The 19,614-nt window shown below is 32.4% G+C and overlaps 1 protein-coding gene across 5 annotated transcripts in view; it reads right to left on the bottom strand.

Annotated features, from left to right (window-relative positions):
- Positions 1–1,241: 1,241 nt before the first annotated feature.
- Positions 1,242–19,614, bottom strand: part of LOC125054465 (diacylglycerol lipase-beta) — a 55,333-nt gene continuing 36,960 nt past the window's right edge. For 2 of the 5 annotated variants that reach the window (XM_047656383.1, XM_047656382.1), the window contains exons 4-15: positions 18,360–18,472; positions 17,819–18,040; positions 14,663–14,978; positions 13,560–13,683; positions 10,077–10,200; positions 9,618–9,743; positions 7,971–8,063; positions 6,121–6,275; positions 5,567–5,722; positions 4,559–4,671; positions 4,326–4,346; positions 1,242–4,095 (exon numbers count right to left, since the gene is read on the bottom strand). In XM_047656383.1, coding sequence (XP_047512339.1) covers positions 3,921–4,095; positions 4,326–4,346; positions 4,559–4,671; positions 5,567–5,722; positions 6,121–6,275; positions 7,971–8,063; positions 9,618–9,743; positions 10,077–10,200; positions 13,560–13,683; positions 14,663–14,978; positions 17,819–18,040; positions 18,360–18,472 — 1,738 coding nt within the window. In that variant the 3' untranslated portion in view covers positions 1,242–3,920. The remainder of the gene's footprint in view (positions 4,096–4,325; positions 4,347–4,558; positions 4,672–5,566; positions 5,723–6,120; positions 6,276–7,970; positions 8,064–9,617; positions 9,744–10,076; positions 10,201–13,559; positions 13,684–14,662; positions 14,979–17,818; positions 18,041–18,359; positions 18,473–19,614) is intronic. The other 3 variants (XM_047656384.1, XM_047656385.1, XM_047656386.1) reach the window with 3 other exon arrangements.

Below are 19,614 nucleotides of genomic sequence, written 5' to 3'. Positions count from 1 at the left end.
AAAATCATAATCGATTTTTTTTTATTAATCGATTTTTTCCTAATTTTTGAATCAATTTCAAAATAAACACCCTAATTTTTTTATTTTTCATGGTTTTTTTAATTAATAGTAAACAATAGAAATTATAAACACAAATTAACGTTTAAGAATAATCAAAATCGAAATTAACTAAATCTCGTTTTGATAGATTTTAGGTGAAATTTGATAAATGCTGAGTGTATGCCTTTTCAGTAGCACATTGCAGTATTTTTGTTGTATTTTTAATTGTATGTAGTCTTGTGCTGCTGAATAAATTTATTTTACTTTTAAGTTAATATAGTTTTATCATCCTTTCGACGTTTTACAAAAAAACAATACTTCTTCAAAGAATCGGATTCAATGTATCGCATTGTAAACATCGTTGTATATCGAATATCCCTAATAGTTCGAGGTCCGGGTTATAAAATACCAGACATAATGTCGGGAGGTGGCAGATAAAAAATCGACTATGATTGATTTTCAATTATAAAAATAATAGATTATTTTAAATATAAAAATCGCGTAGAAAATCGATTTTTTTTTCACATCCCTATCCCAAAGACATGGCAATTCTCTGTATAATTCGAGCAATTCGGTAATAACTTCACGTTCATTTGCTTCTTGTGGCATTGTGCAGAACGTCGTCGTCGCGTGCGTCTACTCTCGCCGCCGCAGCACGACTGCCGAACGCGTGGTTTTAAACAAGCGGCTAGACGGTTTCAAACCAACGGTTTTGGTCGCGGTTTGCAACGCAAAGCGTGCTGCCAAGGGCATACCAAGGTTAAACGAAATTTGGCATAAAACAACTATCCACACGGTTTGAAACCAAAGTTTCAAACCGCCGTTTCATACCGTGTAGCGCATACTTTAGTCTTCAAATAATGGAAAGTTTTTAATTATTATAATCTGTAACAATGTATTCTATTATAGCGTTTAAGAGTTAAGAAAGAATTTGTTATCAAGTTATTAAATAAATTTATTTTAAAGTGTTTGATTTCACAATTTAATTTCTTATCTCAGATTTCTAGTTAGCATAAAACAGTACAAATGAAATATTATTTATTAATGATTTCAGTACATTGTCATATTCATGAGCTACAACAGTGATGGCGTAATTTTAAATATTATTATTATTTAAAATTACGCCATCTATTAAATATATATTTATTTTAACCATATATTAAATATATTATTATATTTTTAAATATTAAAAAAAAACGAGGTAACTTACTTAAAATATATTTATTATAAATTAACACAAACCCAACACAATACATTGGTATTATTTTCTAAAGTATCCTAAAACAGTGAGAATAAAAAGCCCTAATTTAGGGTACAAGTGAAAAGGACGTCCGTCCTTCTAATACTCGAATTTACAAGAGTTAAGTAAAAGACTTTAGTGGACAAGAAAATTGTAAAATATTTACAAAATACTGGAGAGTATATACTTTGTTCATGTTATATAATAAAAATATTGAGATTCTTAATTTTTTAATTGAGGCCATTTCGTAAAAATATAAGAATAAAAAAACGCAATTAATAGGAACGTATATCAAAATATAACGCGATACATAATGAGAACGTTGATAAATGAACCAAACATACAACATAAAAATCACCAAAATTAAGTCTTATTGTATAAAAATCAGATCCACGAATTTATGTTGTCAATTTAATTTACCTACGTATAAATTAAATACGCTACTGCGTAAAAAAGCGCGCCAAAATAACAACAATTCCTCTTTTGTAGCTGCAATTGCCTTAATTCCCGTAGTACAAGCGACTTTAACCACGCCCACTATAAATAAAAAAAAGCATAAAAATGGAATGTAACAAAATGCTACCTAATAAAAAAGGCAAGATAAATAATAGGCAAAAAATCTTAAGTATTAATTACTGAATTTGTTGAGTTAAAAAATATTTTGGCCAAAGATTATACATTTATACAACAGCCATAGACATAGAATGGGCTGGGCCAAAATAACACAGATAATCAAATATTACTAATTCATTAATACTTCAAATAAATTAAGTACAAAAATGTAGAGATTTATCCTTTATGATAAAAAGTACAAATTAATCACATTGCAACTATGTAAATCGAATAACGTCCGTATGTTAAGAAAGATCTTAGTCTTTTTCAATCTCCAGGAAATGTTTTATGTTAGATAAAGACAACGTGCTTTCGTCTTATTTGGCACAGTCCATTAATTATCTATGACATTATTTTGAAACTTATCTTGTCGCCTAGGATATGCCTATCTGAAGTAGGGTTTGTAGGAAATTCTTAAATCATAATTTGTATTAAATTAATTGACATGGGTAACATCTTACACTCCTAGTTATTGTACTAAGGGTAGTTTTCATGGCCGACTGACACTTCGAAAAACCTTCAAATAATTTGAATATTTTCGTTTTAAGACTTTTGTAGAGACAATTTAAGTCAAATCGGCCTTGAAATCCGATAACAATTCACACATCGATTTCGAAACTATTTTTGTAATTGCTTTCAATTGAGCAAAGAAAATGTGTCCCTAATAAGCTGATTTCACAAAATTATTTTACACATTACACAACCCCCGCGACTTTACAAGAATATTTCTCATTATAAACATCATCACAGTCTTCTCACAATTCACTTAACCTATATATTTACAATATTTACATTGATCGTTCAACGACGCATAGTCAATAAGAGAGTAGGTAACTAATGTCTAACCCCTCATTAATAAAAACAAAAACAGTTTTATCAAACGTGACGTCAACACGATTGTGTCACTTCTTTGACAGCTTGCATGCGTCAATTTTCCATACAGCTCGAGCTTCGAGCTTCTGTTTAGTAACGCCTTGTATATTGTATTTCATACAATAATCAAGTATTACATATGCTTCGAACTCTTTTCATCACAGCATAAAGATAATTTGACAGAGAGAGAGACGTAATGTTTTAGTTGAAATATTGTATTTTTATTTATGAATGAGGGGTTGTCTTTAGTCTGAATACTCAAAGGCCTTAAATATTACTGTCAACTCTTGTATGAGGAGGTGTACTAAAGATATTATGGGAAATAGGAATGCACAAACGTGTTTGTGTATTCGGACAAAGACTTGCTTGAAAAAGTATTACAATGTGGAAAAAATTGGTTCAAACTTTTATGTTAATTATACCTAATTGTGTTAAATGTGCGATTAATTTTTATATAGGGAAAATTTCTGTAAAATTATAAAATTGGTCAGTTACCAATTGGTATCATATATATTTTATATAAAAGCGGAAACAAATCTTATTTTTAACCGTCTTTTACTTGTATATGTATTATTATTAGGCATTAGACGCAGGAAAGATAAATAACTTTAGATTATGTTCGGACTTTGCACTTCTGTAGTGCTTTGAGACGACATACATTTACGAAAAAATCTATACACTTTAAATGACCATTGCGGTTCCTACATACTTCCACTTATTTATCTATTTCTAAGTTAACTAGATACATGTACGTTACATTAACTGACCATACTCTGATATCTTGACATGACGGTCGGCTTAAAATTCAGATCGAAGTAACATTTCAGCTGTCAAAATCCGAGAGTCCTTTGACATGTGTAAGTATATGTAAACTTGTCACTGAATGCTAAGTTTTAACAACTGTCAAAAAGCAATTACTATTTGACAGATGGTAATGTTTTTTTGTACTTGTCTCTGAATTAGTCTAAGCCCAAGTGACTTACTTTGTCTTTAGATGTGGTTTAAAGTTTGTTGCCATGGTTACGATGTTACTTATAAAAAAGATAGTAACCATGTCAACAAATGCGATACAAACTTTGAACCACGTCTTATAAGATCGTGGATGAACCTACTGAGGTTTTAACTAGTCCAACACAAAATAAGTTTGTCACATATTTTAAACTACAGCAGTTACTCGATAATGGTGTTTCTCCTTAACTATAGTTTCGATAGTCCTATGTACATTTTCGGGTAAGTGGTCCAGCAACATTCGCGGCATTACCTGCAATTCCATGAAGTCTTCTGCGCACGCCCATCGCATTTCGTACGTTGGTTCTTGGATACGCACTTTTCTAAAAATTACGATAGTATATTATGGTTTTTGTAATGTAAAGTAATTATATAATTATTATTATATAAATGATGGCCCCGTATTTGGCAAGTAAGTATAAATAGTTATTTTTCAGTATTTTTGTAAACATTTGGTTAAAATCTTGGAAATGATAAATTGAGGGTATTTAAAAAAAATTCTACCTTACATTGAGGTATTTTGTGTTTTGGAGGTTTTGAGAAAAATACTAACCTTTCTTCTTTAGTCTCTCCACTAAAATGTTGCGTGTAAATTAAACCAGTTTTAATTTTTTTTTTAAAGAAATATTATTGACACATGAAATCCTTTGTGACTAAGTGGGGCCCATAATATGGTTTGAATGGCGAAATCTTATTTCTCTTTAGTAATGTCAGTGAGGTCTTTAGTAAAAACACTAACTTTATGCCTGATATATCCTATATTTTTATGTATTACACAATACGTACTTTTCAATTCCCATGCGCTTGCGCCGAACTATATGTAATATCCTTCCAGGCGTGAAGAGACGGGCTGTGGAAAACCGCCGCGTGAACACGTTTCTTGACACTAGTGCCGCCTCCTGGAATTAAACGGATTCTTGATGTTTAATAGCCACATATATAAAACACACATATAACATATAATTTTACAAGTTGCGTCATTTTTATTTTTTGGAAGTTTCTATCAAGAAATCACACAAACTTAAAATATTATGAACTTTTATGGATTTTTAATTCTAGAAATATATATTTGAATTTTAAACAAATGTAAAGCAAACACACACATGTTAAAACACAAAAAAACACTCAAAAACATGGGAAAATGTATTGTGGAAGTGTTAATATGGTACAACATATAATCACTTACCGTAACGAAGTATGAGAGCGATTGAATATTAGTACAAAAGGCTTGGGTCCGAAGAGAAACTAAAGATTTCGCATTGTTCGATACATTTATATGTCAAAAAAATAATAAATAAATTTATAAAACAAGTAATAAAGCAATTGTTGTATATTTAATCCTGTAAAATGATAAAATCTAAAATTGGAAGTTTAATATTATCTATTTATTTTTACTTTTTAATTTTTTGTAACATTTATGTTTACCATAATTGTCATGAATTTTATAAAAGATAGCTTGTAACATATACTGTAGATATAGCATTATATATGATTTGCTGAACTATAATAAATTAAAAAGTATATAAAATAACGTGGTGACTTTTTCTATAATTCAAAAAAATATAGCTTTTTATTTAATCACGGAACAATAATTTTGTATTTGATTTAGATTGTATAAACAAAGACGGCCTTGAAAGTGTTCAAGTGAAATTTACTGAGCTTTACAGTTTGATTATCCCGGACCCAAGCCCACCAATGATCATGCTTACCTCCACAATGACATCACAACCCAATGATGACGTCACAACAATGACGACGACAACACACAAGACCTGAAATAAGAGTTTTACTGACAGCACTCACGGTGGAGACGCCCTGGGTCAGCAGTGCGTCAGTGGAGTCATCGGAATGGTTCGCTTCAAGGTCCTCGGGCCTTCGCCACGTGGACTCGAGGTCCCGGGCTGGTACTCCGAAGAGCGCGTAGCCGAAACCATTCAGCATTATGCGATACTGAAATACGATTTAGGTTTTTTTCGTATTAGGATTTTCTGCACAAAGTTTACGAAATTTTTTTATTCTTTGAAGTCAATACTATAATGGCCGTTTTTGACAGCTCTATTATTTGCACAAACTGTCATATTATAAACTCGACACATCCACGATATCATAAACCCAAACCTACATAAGAGAGGATAAAAAATGGCATTGGAAAGTATTTTTGCTACAGAATAGAGTCTCTCCATTTGTACAACAATACATCTGTATTTTAATTGATTTGTTGTTGACAAAGTTGTCTGATGTTGATGAAACTTGCTTGTAAGAAAATTAATGAAACAGATACGAAAAGAGGGGTTCTAGCGCCACTGTTATTTTATGAACATAACAATTTAAAGTTTAGTGTCTGATACCTTAGGTAATTTGGTTGCGTGTATGGTCTGTATGACTTTGGTCCGCAGGTTTTCTATACTATGGACGCTCAGCCTCATGACCAGGTCATCTCCAACTCCCACCGTGAGGACAAAACTCTCCGTGTAGCGCGCTGCTTCTCGACTTATTAAGCCCGCTGAAATAAATTTTATCCGACTTCAAAAGGTGGTTATCAGTTTCAACTGCAAAAATGTATGTGAAATATTGTCCACAATTGTTTCGACGCTTGAAAGATATATAATTTTTAATTTAGATATACATGTTAACGTAAAATTGTAAACACCGTTAGATTGTAATCTATCTCGCGAGATTATAAACTGTCGAAAGATTGTGAACCTCAACGAACTGCTTACAATTTAACGTATTATTATTCGGAAGTTTTATGAAATTGTTGGAAAGTAAAATTAATCTGTAATTGACCAAAGAAGTTTGAATGATAACTAAGTAAGTGTAGTACAATCTACCGAATAATAATACGTTAAATTGTAAGCAGTAAGCTGAGGTTCACAATCTTTCGACAGTTTATAATCTCGCGAGATAGATTACAATCTAACGGTGTTTACAATTTTACGTTAACATACATATTTAAACTTAAGGAACAGTTCAAGTTCAATCATAAACGTCAAACAAGTTCAGTAGATTTGAGACACACTTTTCTTCAGTTAACAGGTATTTAAAGTGGGTTTGGAAACATTACTTAGAACTTTCTTAAAATGTAATCGGATCTTTCTTGCTTAAGGTTTCTTTTGGAATAGTTAGATGTATCAGTCTTGCTTTCGCGGTCACAGATATATTATTAGTGACACAGTTCACAATATATAATAAAATAAAAGCCAAGCAAAGAACATCGATTTCAAGTAAGAAAAACAAACGAGACATTTTATATATTGTATTGTAATAATATAAATCACATCCGTGAAAAAAGAACGGGTCAATATTAGCTAATACGTAAGTTTTTTGTAATTCATAATTAACATAATAAATTACATATTTTTCCTCATTTCTATGTTTTTTGTTTTCAACTAATAAGGATATGACATACCAAAGGCGAAGTTCAAGTTATCTTATTATAATCAATAAAGGTTTAATTCAAACTTTAAACCATTAATTATGTATACGAGTTATTGAAGATAAACAAAGTCAAAGCAAAACATCTTTACGGAAGCAAATTATTATTATCTAATATATGAAATTCTCGTGTCACAATGTTCCCATACTCCTCTGAAACGGCTCGACCAATTCTTATGAAATTTTTATGTATATTCAAGTAAGTCTGTATTCTCTGTAAGTAAGTCTGAGAATCGGCTACCATCTATTTTTCAAACCCCTAAGTGAGTCCACCCCAAAAAAATTTTATGATACCGCATTCAAAAATACATACAACCCTTAATTTTCATCTACCCTCTAAGATCAACCCCTATTTTTTATTAAAGTAGATAGTTATTTTTATTGAACTAAAAAAAGACGTCTTAGAAGAAGTTTTAGAAGTCTTAAGTTTCTGAAATATACGTTTCATAATCATAAACTTTTGAAAGCTTTATACAATTTGAGTTTAAACCCCCTTTAATCACAGACGTATCTACTTATTTATTTACGATGTTATTTTGAAGATAAAGTAACAAATATACAACGTCAATAGTTTATTTAGTAATAAGAGTTATTGTATTTTAAGTTGATTTCTAAACGAAAGAAACTTTACAATGGAAACTACAAAAACTCCCCCGTGCTATTTGATTCCACGAAAATATTTATGATGTCATATGTTTACAATCATGCTAATTACATTTAATACCTCCGACCACAACCAAAAAAAATTATGCTAATTACCAACCTGGCGTAGAAAATGCAAACACTTTCAAATGCGGATATCTCGGCCTCAACTTAATCCCCACCAAGACGGCCACTCCTGCGCCGAGGCTGTGACCTGTGAATAATTGCGTTGGTAAATGGTAATTATCAAAGTGCCCTGCGGTTTTAACCGTCTATAATAATAATAATCATTTTTCCTTGAAACATTCAAAAGATACTCACAATTAAAATTTTATACTGAAATAATAATAATTTATTTATTGCAAGAATATGGTACAAATATGTGTAAGGTGGTACAATCGTAAGTTCGCATATTCTGCCACACATAATGGGGCGCAAATTTGTCTTTCATTGGTTTATAGTGCATCAATAACTTTGGTTTTCTTTCTTATTTTCTGTCTTTTTTATCCTTTTGTTTAAATTTATTCCGTCCGTCAATATCCGTAGATAAATTAACTATCCGACACAAAAATACTCGTTAAATTCCAAGCAGTTCTGAGATTAAGGCGTTTTACTTTAGCTTAACAATATATTTTATATCGTAATAGCTTAATATTTAATATCCTTTATAGCTCTTTTGACTTTAAATAGCTAGCGATTTTTTTCATGACAATAACAATACATTATGTATATATGTAAACATTATAATAATAATTTTATGACTAATAAATATAATAATTGACATCTTAATGAATTTCGCCACATTAATTGGCGGGATAAGAACTTCGCAATTGAAACAACCAAGACTTTCACCAATAAGCCGTCTTAAATTTAGGAACAGGAAACTACAGTTGTTATATTTCGCAGAACTCAGGTTAACAACCTTGAATTAGGCCTACAAACTCAAGAAACAATAGTTACGAAATACAATTTGTTACAATGGTTCTTTTGACATAATATTATGTTACTCAATATAGCAAAGGATATATATACTGATGGAGCTAGTTTTCTATAGGCGTTTGGTAAAAAAAAGATACAAGATACAAATGCTTATAACATTATGTATATAAGTTGATGTGTCTTTATTGTTTTTATAAGAGTAACAGAAAAATAGGATATGTATTAGTGTGCCGAGCGTTGGGAAGCTTTTATCAATAAAATCAATTTTTTTTTTAAATTACGGAAATTGACTTCACGAGTGTAGATGGCGTTGATAACCTTAGATTAATAGACATAGTTATCTGTCTAATTAACGAAGCTGTTTCATTAATAATTAATACTAAGACACTCGAAACGTAGGTGATAAATTCGGAATTATTTCCGTTTAAAAATATTATTAAGTACAGCCTGGCCGTAAATTATGCTTATGAATTATTACCCTTTATACTTATTTTATTCTAACATAATAATTAAATAATTTGATACGCTCTGATAGTAACTATGTCTTAATATGTTATATAAGTCTGGGATTTTTAACATAACTTAATATTAAAAAAGACGAAAGATTTATACAAATTTGTTAACTATAAGATTCTATATTATCTCTGAGTTACATATGCCATACTGGCACGGTGTTCTGAAGGTGTATATTTGGAAATAAGATTGATTCTCGAAACTAGAGTTAAGTTTTGCCTAATTAAGCTTTTAAATATAATAATTAATAATTGTATGTCGGCCTTATAAAACGTGGACCAATGTTACTAACGTGGTTTCCATGTTAAGAACTAACCTGTAAGAACTAGGTCATAATGCGGAAACTGTTGAAAAGCTCGATCAAGAACTGGGTTTAGTCGTCGCAGCATTTTCGCAGCTCCCATAGACATCCCCTTGTGGGCCGCAGTGCCTTCAGGTAAACCTAGAGAATCAAGATCAAATTAAAAACAATATTTCAATTGGTAAACGATAATAATTATGAGATTTCTTGTCAAGAATATTTCGGGAGATCGAATATAAAATTACATAATAAATTTTTCGTGTAAAAGGCAGGCCACACACTTGCGAGCCCTCTCTATCACTTAAAATGTGAGCCTCCTGCCCGTTTGCTCCCTGTTATATATATATAAGTAATTGTTATTTTATAAATGATGGAATACCATTCATTTCGAGATGAAAAAATTGAAGGAAAGAAGAAATATTTAAAGTAATATTTAACAATAAGGAATAATTGCAATAAGTATAAAAAAATTACCATCAGCTTCGAACCGCTCGGAACCTGCTGTGAAGTCGGTGAAGATATCACTGAGTGATATCGAGCCGCGGATAGCAACCACTATACTCTCACGTTCATGGTCCACGATCACACAGAATGGAAGCTGTAAAAGATATATTAATTAGCAACATATCCAAATTTTAACAAAAAATATAAGAATTAATTAAGAAGAATAATTATACAATTAGAAATAAACTAAATCGCCTTACTAGAAGTTAATCACTACCGTGTATTGCTTTCAAGGGGACGGTTTTTTTTGAAGTCACGCTGCTTCTATAAATCGGGGCAGTTCTTAGGGTATAACTCTGAAGACAACTTACGTATATACACGAACAAAAAAAGGGATGGTCATCCATCCCTGCAAATACTGGACCCTATCTCCCCTAGCTGTTACTAAAAGCGAATGGCTCGGTCTGTGAAGAGTACTTGCTGTCAAGTATCGTCACAAACTAATAATGGGCGTGGCGAGGCGGACGCAACGGCCGCGCAGCGGTAGGCTATGCGTAATGCATTTCCACAAGTAAAAAAAAACACGAGTAAAAATCTTTGATGCTGCTCCATTATTTACAATATATGTATTAGTATATCGATCGGTGAGGTTTAATTTTAAAGCTTAGCTTTCCCTATAGCTACTGAGTGCCGCTCTGAACATTGCTAAATGAATTACTAGACTAAACATGAGTCAATTTAGTAAATGCATTTTAGCTGTTATAATTTGGCAGGATAAATCTAAACTTGGCGGTGGTTTCCTAGTCTGTAGGTTTTTGATGAACATGATTACTATGTGTATACTCGTAGTCTATCCTCTTTATTCCCAATTGAAACGTTTGGACTAGAAGGTTTTTTTCTCTCTGTTTGTTGTAATGTTTTCGTTTAGTTTTTTGTACTAACTCTTTCGTTTACAAGGAATTTAAAATTTGTTCTGTGGTGTAGCCCCTCAGGCGCCAAGGTTAAAGTGAACCTTTAGTGGTTTTTTGGTATCTTTTGTACTGTTAGTTTATATATATATATAATATCATTATTATTATTATTAAAATCATTGTTATTAAACTATTCACGAACATTATAATCTTTCTCGCGATATTATCGAAGACTTTAAGACAGTAATATAAGTCACAAAAAGCTAAGATTTTAATCTATCACAGACAACGCAGATAAAATCGCTTCAAAATCATACAAAAAATTACAAAATAATGTTTGAGGAAGCGCGCTCAGGGTCATCGCTCATTATTACTGTATATGATAACAATTGCCTCGCTATATTGTTTACCGGATAATCGTTATAACAAAAACACCGCAATACAAAATATTATATTGTTAGGTCAATTGACAATTGACTCATGAGTCGAATATAACCATTTCTACTTAAAATGTCGTATTTAAAAGTTGGTCTTTTATATTAGTTTTTGTCAAAAGGGACGAAAGTACTTCAAGAGTGCAAAGGGACCTACTTTATAAGAAGGTTAATGTTATCAAATGTTAGGTAATTTAGTAAATATATGTCCACCACATATCCAAACAGAAGCTTTAACATGTTAAGGAAATATTCATACACTTTGCGCTAACTGTGACTCCCGTAAATCAAAAAACCTACTCGATTTTGTTTCTTAAAATCCGCTACATAATCTGTAGTACTGAGTTTCGTCATAATCAATGTACCATTGCAAACAATTTTATCAATTAAACGTCTCTGACAGTTGTTAGTAAACCTATTACTAAACCAACAAGAAACATTTAGAATTTGAATGCATCTTACGTAAAGCCTTAATCATGCATTGTAATAAATAGATTTCGGACAAATTAAATCACTAATTACTATATTAATTTACTTGTTAATTAATTTTAAATGTGAACAGGATACCAAATGTATGACCAAACGAGCGATCCAATTTAAATTAATTGAATTTTGAATTGAATAAACGTTTCAAATAAATTAAACTTTTAAGCAAACACTTTGTTTTAATGCGAAAGTTTGTTATAAGCGCCGAAGAGTGAAGAACGAGCCGAGGATTTACAAGATAAATAAAGGTTTAAAACACGTTTTTATCATTATACATGTACATACATAACAATAGTTTAATTATAAAATGTAGAAATTATTGTCAAGTACCGTTAACATGTTAATGGAAGAGACACAACACAGGGAATCCTAGTGTGGGGGCTAGTGCACTTTCTTTTTACCTAAATATATTTTTTATTGAGTAAAATAAAGTTTATTTTTTTTTCTTTCTATCACTTTATGAAAAACAGGGTATCGGCAGTTTTAAACTACTTGACGGAATAACTAACATTAATAGCAGACAGAGAATTAAAAAATATTCATAAAAATAACTATTGTATGATTACTAAAACAGATTTCTGGATCTGTTTCATGATCATTTGTCAATCTAATAGCTAAGTAGTTGATCAGCCTCCTGTGCCTGACACCCGCCGTCGACTTTTTGGTTTTAAGGCAAGCCGGCTTCCTCACGATGTTTTCCTTCGCCGTTCGATCGCACATAGAAAGAAAGTCCATTGGTGCACCGCCGGGGATCGAACCTATGACCTCAAGGATGAGCGTCGCACGCTGATAATTACTACAGTTAATTACAAAACTCTTTTACATAATTATACTTTTAAAAGTTCTCTTGATCCACTCTGTCTATTTGAAAATGAATCTAATTTAGTTGTGTAGTTTTTAAGATTGCGTACAAATACAATGAAAAGCGATTTTGTTACGCTCTGTAAGTTTTATACGTGGGTCAATGGTCAGACAATTGACTTTTAACTGGAGGTCAAAGGTTCTACTGATTAGCATTTCATGTATTACATTTTTTGGACATTTTAGTTGAATTAACACGAATAATTTTATATTTAACTCAAAACTAAAAACAGTATATAAAATTCGAAAGTAATGTAATGATTTTAAAACTTCTTTCACGAATAGAAAGCTATATTATGAGTGAAATTAATAATAGTATCACATCATTAAATATTTGTGTTTTCTCGTTTATGTACTGACAACAGGTATTAAAAATATTCATATCTATAACTGGTTTAACTGTTCCTTCAGGCCTATAAGAATCATAACATATGAGATAAAATCATTTACATAGGGACCGCTTACGTATCTTTATCCAAATCATATAATAACTGTATAAAAAGTTAAGAAAAACAGTCTGTTTTAATTGAGCTCAGTTCTTGTTTATTTCCTCAATTATTTCAATTAAATCATAGCATCTTAGACATCCCTGGGTTTGAATACAAACGAAACGAAAATGCTTTGTATCGGGATATGATTCCTGTGAAAAACAATAGGTCTACCCGCACAAGCATGACAAACTATTGATAAAAACGTCGTAAAATATAAAACTATTTTAATAGTATTTTTGCAGACTTTTGGGCGACTAGAGACATATTGTATGCGATAGAACGTTGAGCCTAACAAAAGCTTAATTTTGAGGCATTTGCTTGTGAACTTACTTCGAAAACACTGTTGTTGAATGATGCAAAAATGATGTCATCAGCAGAAAGTTTGGACATGTATTTGACTCCAGCAAAGTGGCAGAGACAGCAGTTGTCGTCTGACACAATTGTATTCTTTGGCCTGAAAGTATACTTTTATTATTACTCAATATTTGTGTACGAATGCTGTACAGCACTCGAGTTTTATTTAACTTTAAAATAATATAATGTTAATTAAATTATTCAATGTGGCTCTATGTAGGTTCATAATATTGTAAATACTTTATTTGTGTGTTATCAAATGAAAGAAGGTTTAATGTATTAAAAAAAGGTTTCTTTTTCGGATACAAATGCGAATTTCTTATATTATTTATATTGATCATGGAGTGCTTCTTACGTTCCAGCATTTGTTGATTGTTTACTAATTACTGGTGAATAGGATATCAAAGCCAAATTAAAGTTGTTGTTCAGGTAAAGTACCAGTTTTTTTTTAAATTGAGTCGAGAAATATATATTTCCAGTGTTATTACTTATTACTTTTACCATTTCTAGTTATCGACTACTGAAAGTTGAAGATTATTATCAAAAAATGGTAATAATTATGGTTTTTGTATTTTTAAATTGAAATCATAAAACAATCGTTTTAAAAAGATTTTTGGTGGGCTCATAGCTTTTAAAGGTAGAATAAGTTTACTATATCTCAGACCAACATATACACAAAGTTTTCCATACAGCAGTTTCGGAGAAATTTAGTTTCAAATGCTGACATGATTTATTTACATTTACGCGAGTAAAGGATTTTATGTGTCAACGATATTTACCGCGTTCATGCTTCGTTTAAACTTTCACGAAAGTTACTTTTCTTGCCATAATTAAATTTTGATAATAATTGCACATTTTGCCAAAATTTAATGGCGTATATAATAAGCGTCGGTTAAAAGATTGTGTCTACACTTTCTAGATTTAAACAACGCCGGCAACGCACTCGGGAGCCCTCCGGCATTGAGTTTGGACACTGATATGTATGGTGATATCATTTAACAACAGATGAGCCTCCTGCCCGTTTGCCCTGTTGAAAAAAAAATTACGTCATTCTAATTATTTTATTAAAGTAAACTCACCTACAGCAGCAACAGGTCAAGTGGCGTGCCAACTTGCAGAATCCCGTGAAACAATGCCGATAAAGTACGTACGGCCATCCGTAGGCGGCAATTGAAAGCCTTAAATAGTGCAGCGCGTGATCTAAATTCATCCAAGGCGGTGTTTCAGAGAACACTTTGTTCACATCCGTAGTGTATATTGGTTCTTCGTCGTTCAGCATTTGTATTCGTCGCATTTCTCGCGTTTCGCGCTTCTGTCTTACCCTTAATAGGACACAGCCGGCGACCACGTCTGAGGGCACGAGGTCCGTCGACCTGAATAGGGCGCTTAGTAACGCTGAAAAGGAAAAATGTGCTTAAATACAGGGTTTATAGTAGAATAATACCAAATTTCAGACTAAAAATAATCAATTTAACAATACCAACTTATTAATCTACAAAATTCTAAATGACTATATACACACTAACATAACTTTCACTAAAGTAAATCAAATTCAGCAGCGCAGTTCACTATGCCCTCACAATCTAATTCTACCTAAGTTTAGAACCAATTACGGTAAAAAATATTGAGCGCTGGGGGAGTACTGCGGTATAATAGACTTCCACAAAATATAAAAAGTGCAGACAGCCTGGCAATATTTAAATTAAGACTAAAAGACCATCTCTTGAGTAATCCCAGTTCTACGTAAATGAAAGTCCACTCAAATTCTACTTCGCTAATTCATCCTTGAAGCTCTTCAATGACCCACGACGTAATAAATTGTATCTTTAGTATATAAGTTCTTATAAGTGACTATTATCTGTTATGAGAATAAATGTGTTTAAACCTAATTTAGTACTTTTAATATAAATAAAAGGTTATATGAACAATCCACTACTTGTAGGATGAGACGGGCTTTGATATGGGATTCTACTTGTGTGGACAAGTTAGCCCCGTCTCACCTCGGAGACGCAAATAAGCTGGCGCAGCCGCAGAGCAAGCTCAAATATGAGAGAGTAGAGACTCTTGGGCTGTAGGGTTCAAGTGCACAGGTGCTATTTAAAGATTTAGGTTGGCGCCTGGTTGATAGTACCGGTGTCGACAGAGATGGTGTTGCTCGCTCAACGAATAAGTATCGCAATACAGCGAGGAAATCCTGCCAGCGTTAAAGGTGCACTGCCACAGGGAACAAACTTATTAAATTTGTTTTAATTTCATATTAATAAATTTTTACTATGTAGGTTAAGTAAATACTTTATATTTCTTTGTTGGAAATAAATGTTATTTATTATTAAATGGGGTGCTTTAAATATTTATATTTTTTTAAAATTAGATCTACAACTTATATTATTAAAATTGAGTATTATTTATGGACTGTCGTAAAGCAGCAGTACCGGTACTGCCAGCAGCAGCTTTGCAGTTGTAGTCGGGATCGAATTGCGACAAAGAAAAATGACAAAATGTTGGAAATGTATAATTTAGGAAACCAGGTGAAAGCACTGGTAAATCAACGAAATGATGACTTTGCAAATATTCTAAGACTTTTATAGAATACAAAAATATAATGAAACGCTTAAAAGCTTTTAAACTTATTTTGGCATGACTTCAGTCCTCTATTTTCGTCTCAAACTGAGACAGAATTCTGTTCAAAGTAATTGCGATCGATTGAGCGTTTTGCCGCTTATATACGAGTAATTCCCAGTTTAGGAATCTTCGAATAATCAGAATTTTAACTCGCAAAATACACAAGATTAAAAAAACTAACACCCATTTGATATGAAGTTTTTAACAATATGGAATTAAAGTGGCTTTATTATTATTAACGGAAGTACCTACGTTCTGGAGAAATATACGTAATAAGAACATTAATATATGAATGTGCTCAAAAAGCGCGGTTCGTAAATGAACTCGAATTATAATGATTATGTCTCTACTACTCTGGGAAAGTAAATGGTGAATGACTTAAGAACACTTTTTACATATCAATTTACATTCCATTGTTTCGCTTATATTGTGGTACGCGAGTGGTTAATATAGATTAAAACTAAAATCCTCTATTATTTAAAACACCCCGATGACCCAGAACCGTACAAGAAGAATACGTGAGAGCCAGTTCATTTACAATTGACATTAAATCATGATATAGGAGTGTTCAATAAATAGTGATAACGTATTTTCCTTGGTTTTCCAAGGGAGTAATACTGGCAGGTAGATATAATAATAATTAAGAAGTAATTACATAATATGTTTTTTTATAAATAGATGTCATTTGTTTTGCGTCGTGTCGGAACGTGTTCTTGAAAGTGAATAGTATTTAAATTTGTGCTTGAATGTTACTACAGAGCTGGTATTTCAAGACTTGAAAGTAACATGGGTTAATGCTCCTCCCATTTCTATGGTTGCCTATGGTGTGCGAGGAAGAACTTCACATAATTTCACAAATCTGTTCCGGTTACAACAGGATCTTGGTTTAGGCTCGATTCATAACTACGGAAGACACATGGCTTCACCATTACGATCCGGAAACGTAAAAACAGTCCATGACTTGGAAGACACCGTCATCTCCAACTCCAAAGAAATTTAAGGCCATTCCATTTGCCGGTATTAGATCATGGACTTTTCTATGGGACAACCAAGGCTGGCAATTATAGAATATCTTATTCATGCGGCCACAATCATGTACGCAGAACAATTAGCGAAGTTGGGTAAGGAAATAATGTGGTTTCGAATTGATGGAACATCATTAATATTCAGCGTAGCTCCTAGTGATTGCTACCTATTTTCGCGGTTAAAGGAACATCTCAGTGGCTATTAATTTGAATATGATCGACATTATAAAGAGATCAGGAAGATCTTTTTAAAAGGAGAATTCTAGCTTCGAACCTTAATTTAATAAAAGATAATTTATTTAACTGCACTAGTAGAATAGTTTGCGATAAATATACTCAATTCTCTCGCTCTTAATAGGTAAAAGCTGCATGACAGTTCTTTCGTTGAAAATAGCGTCCTATAAGCCGTATACAATGTGTTTAATTTCCGGTTGTCTAGCTCGAGACAGATACAGTTTTATAATCGAATTTATAGTTACGTGGGTCTACACTGCGCAGCTTTTCTAAGTCTGTTGGGCATTCAACGTGAACTAAATCCTTTGTAAAACTTACAAATTCAAAAAAGCGTAAACAAAAATGCTTTCTTACCAGCGACTTGCTGAAAAGCCTCCTTCCCATGTTCGTCTCTTTTTAACCAACAGAATGCCCATCGGAATCTTCGGGACCAGAGACCCGTGACCTTCCTGTGATGCCGGGCCTGGTTCGGCGTGTCCAGCATCTCATCATAGTTCACTGACCCCAGGGGGTCGAAGACCATGAACAACCCGAATATTGTGAGTGCTAATTGCACCCAGTTGAATAATACTATACCTAGAAAAATACATAAAATTACAACGGACTAAAAGTAAGTATCGGATTTGAATTACGAAAGTCTTACTTAGTGCCGAGTTTTGACTGAATCATACGCTAGGGGTATAAGCTCGTTTTAATGACACTTAACTCAAAAATTAAATATTCTATTTATTTTTATTTTTCAGTATTCAATGTTCCAGGGTTGACTTCCGAGGAAATAACATGTCTCTAAAGAAAAACTTTACACAATGTTTCCCCACTCTCTACAGAAATTAATACCAGTTATCACTTAGCAAATAGAAACTCGTGTTAACTGATTCACACAAGCATGGCTTACTTTGTACAACAATACTGGAGAATTTGTCCGTTACGTCACACTCGATGACGTCACAGTACATCCACATAGTACCCATCACGTTTAACGCCACTTCCGGTAGCACTAGAAATACTCTGAAAGAAAAATACGAAATACAAAATTCATCATTCCATAAGATCCCCCTAATAAACTAAGCGTTACTAAACTGATTTAAAAAAGCCCTTTTTTCATTACGTTATACACAATTTGACAGATAGGGCAATCAGATAAATCAGTGCAATTAATCTGATATAGTTTTTATGAATAAGGTTCATGGCATGTCCATAACGCGCCCGTATAAAAGCAAAACCCTCGGCTATATTATCCGACAATTTACTAATCAGATATTCGTGATAACAACTTATTTATGGGCAATACGATTCTGTAAGTAATACTTTATAAAGTAATATTATAGTTTTTGATATTAAGATCTCATAATCAATTTGTTAAAAATAGAAGTCATTTGTTTAGCGTCGGAAAGTGTTCTTGAAAATGGATAAAATTTAACTAAATCTAACGCTCTGTTTGTTGTAATGTTTTCATTTCGTTTTTGTAGTAGTTGTATTTTTTTAAACTATTTATTTTATAAGGATTTTGAAATTTGACTTTTAAGATTAAACAAGGTTTATCTTATATTTAAAAAAAAACCCTATTTTCTACCCCAAGACAATTTCTAGTTATTTCGTTGATTAAGGCAAGCGGCTACCCAGCCTAGTTTCTACTAACGACGAGGTATTCGCCAGACGTCGAATCATCAATTACGAGCACGAGCGTTAAATACTAAGCCATAGAGACAATGATTTTTCTTTTGGCGCGTTAGGGAAAAATGATGAGGGTAAATTTTTACGATGCACACACCGTCACAAAAACTGACACCCGCACACCGCACCGGCGCAAAAAACTAACACCCTGAATATCTGTTCAAACGTCGGTAAAACAGTCTGGGCCGCTAGTTGGCGCTTGCTCTATTTTATCGACAAGTTACATTGTCTGTGATGGTGTAGTGTTTTTCAGAGTCGTGTTTATTTAAACCAAAATAATGATTTCTATACGAGTAAACAGTTCCAATGTGATAAAAAACCTAGTGTTTATTGTGAAATAACATGATTAATACATATTATATCGTTTCAATTGGAAGTGACCATTAAAATGGACAAGAAAAATGCAATTCGAAGTGGGAAACGTCCCTCTAAAATGCGCGAAGAAAATTAAACGCCAAAGAAGTATAACTTCTAAG

This window comes from Pieris napi, chromosome 12 (assembly GCF_905475465.1).
Source record: "Pieris napi chromosome 12, ilPieNapi1.2, whole genome shotgun sequence".
NCBI lineage: Eukaryota > Metazoa > Arthropoda > Insecta > Lepidoptera > Pieridae > Pieris > Pieris napi.
Note: the sequence above shows the minus strand (reverse complement) of the source record. Positions and strands in the feature narration are given on the sequence as shown.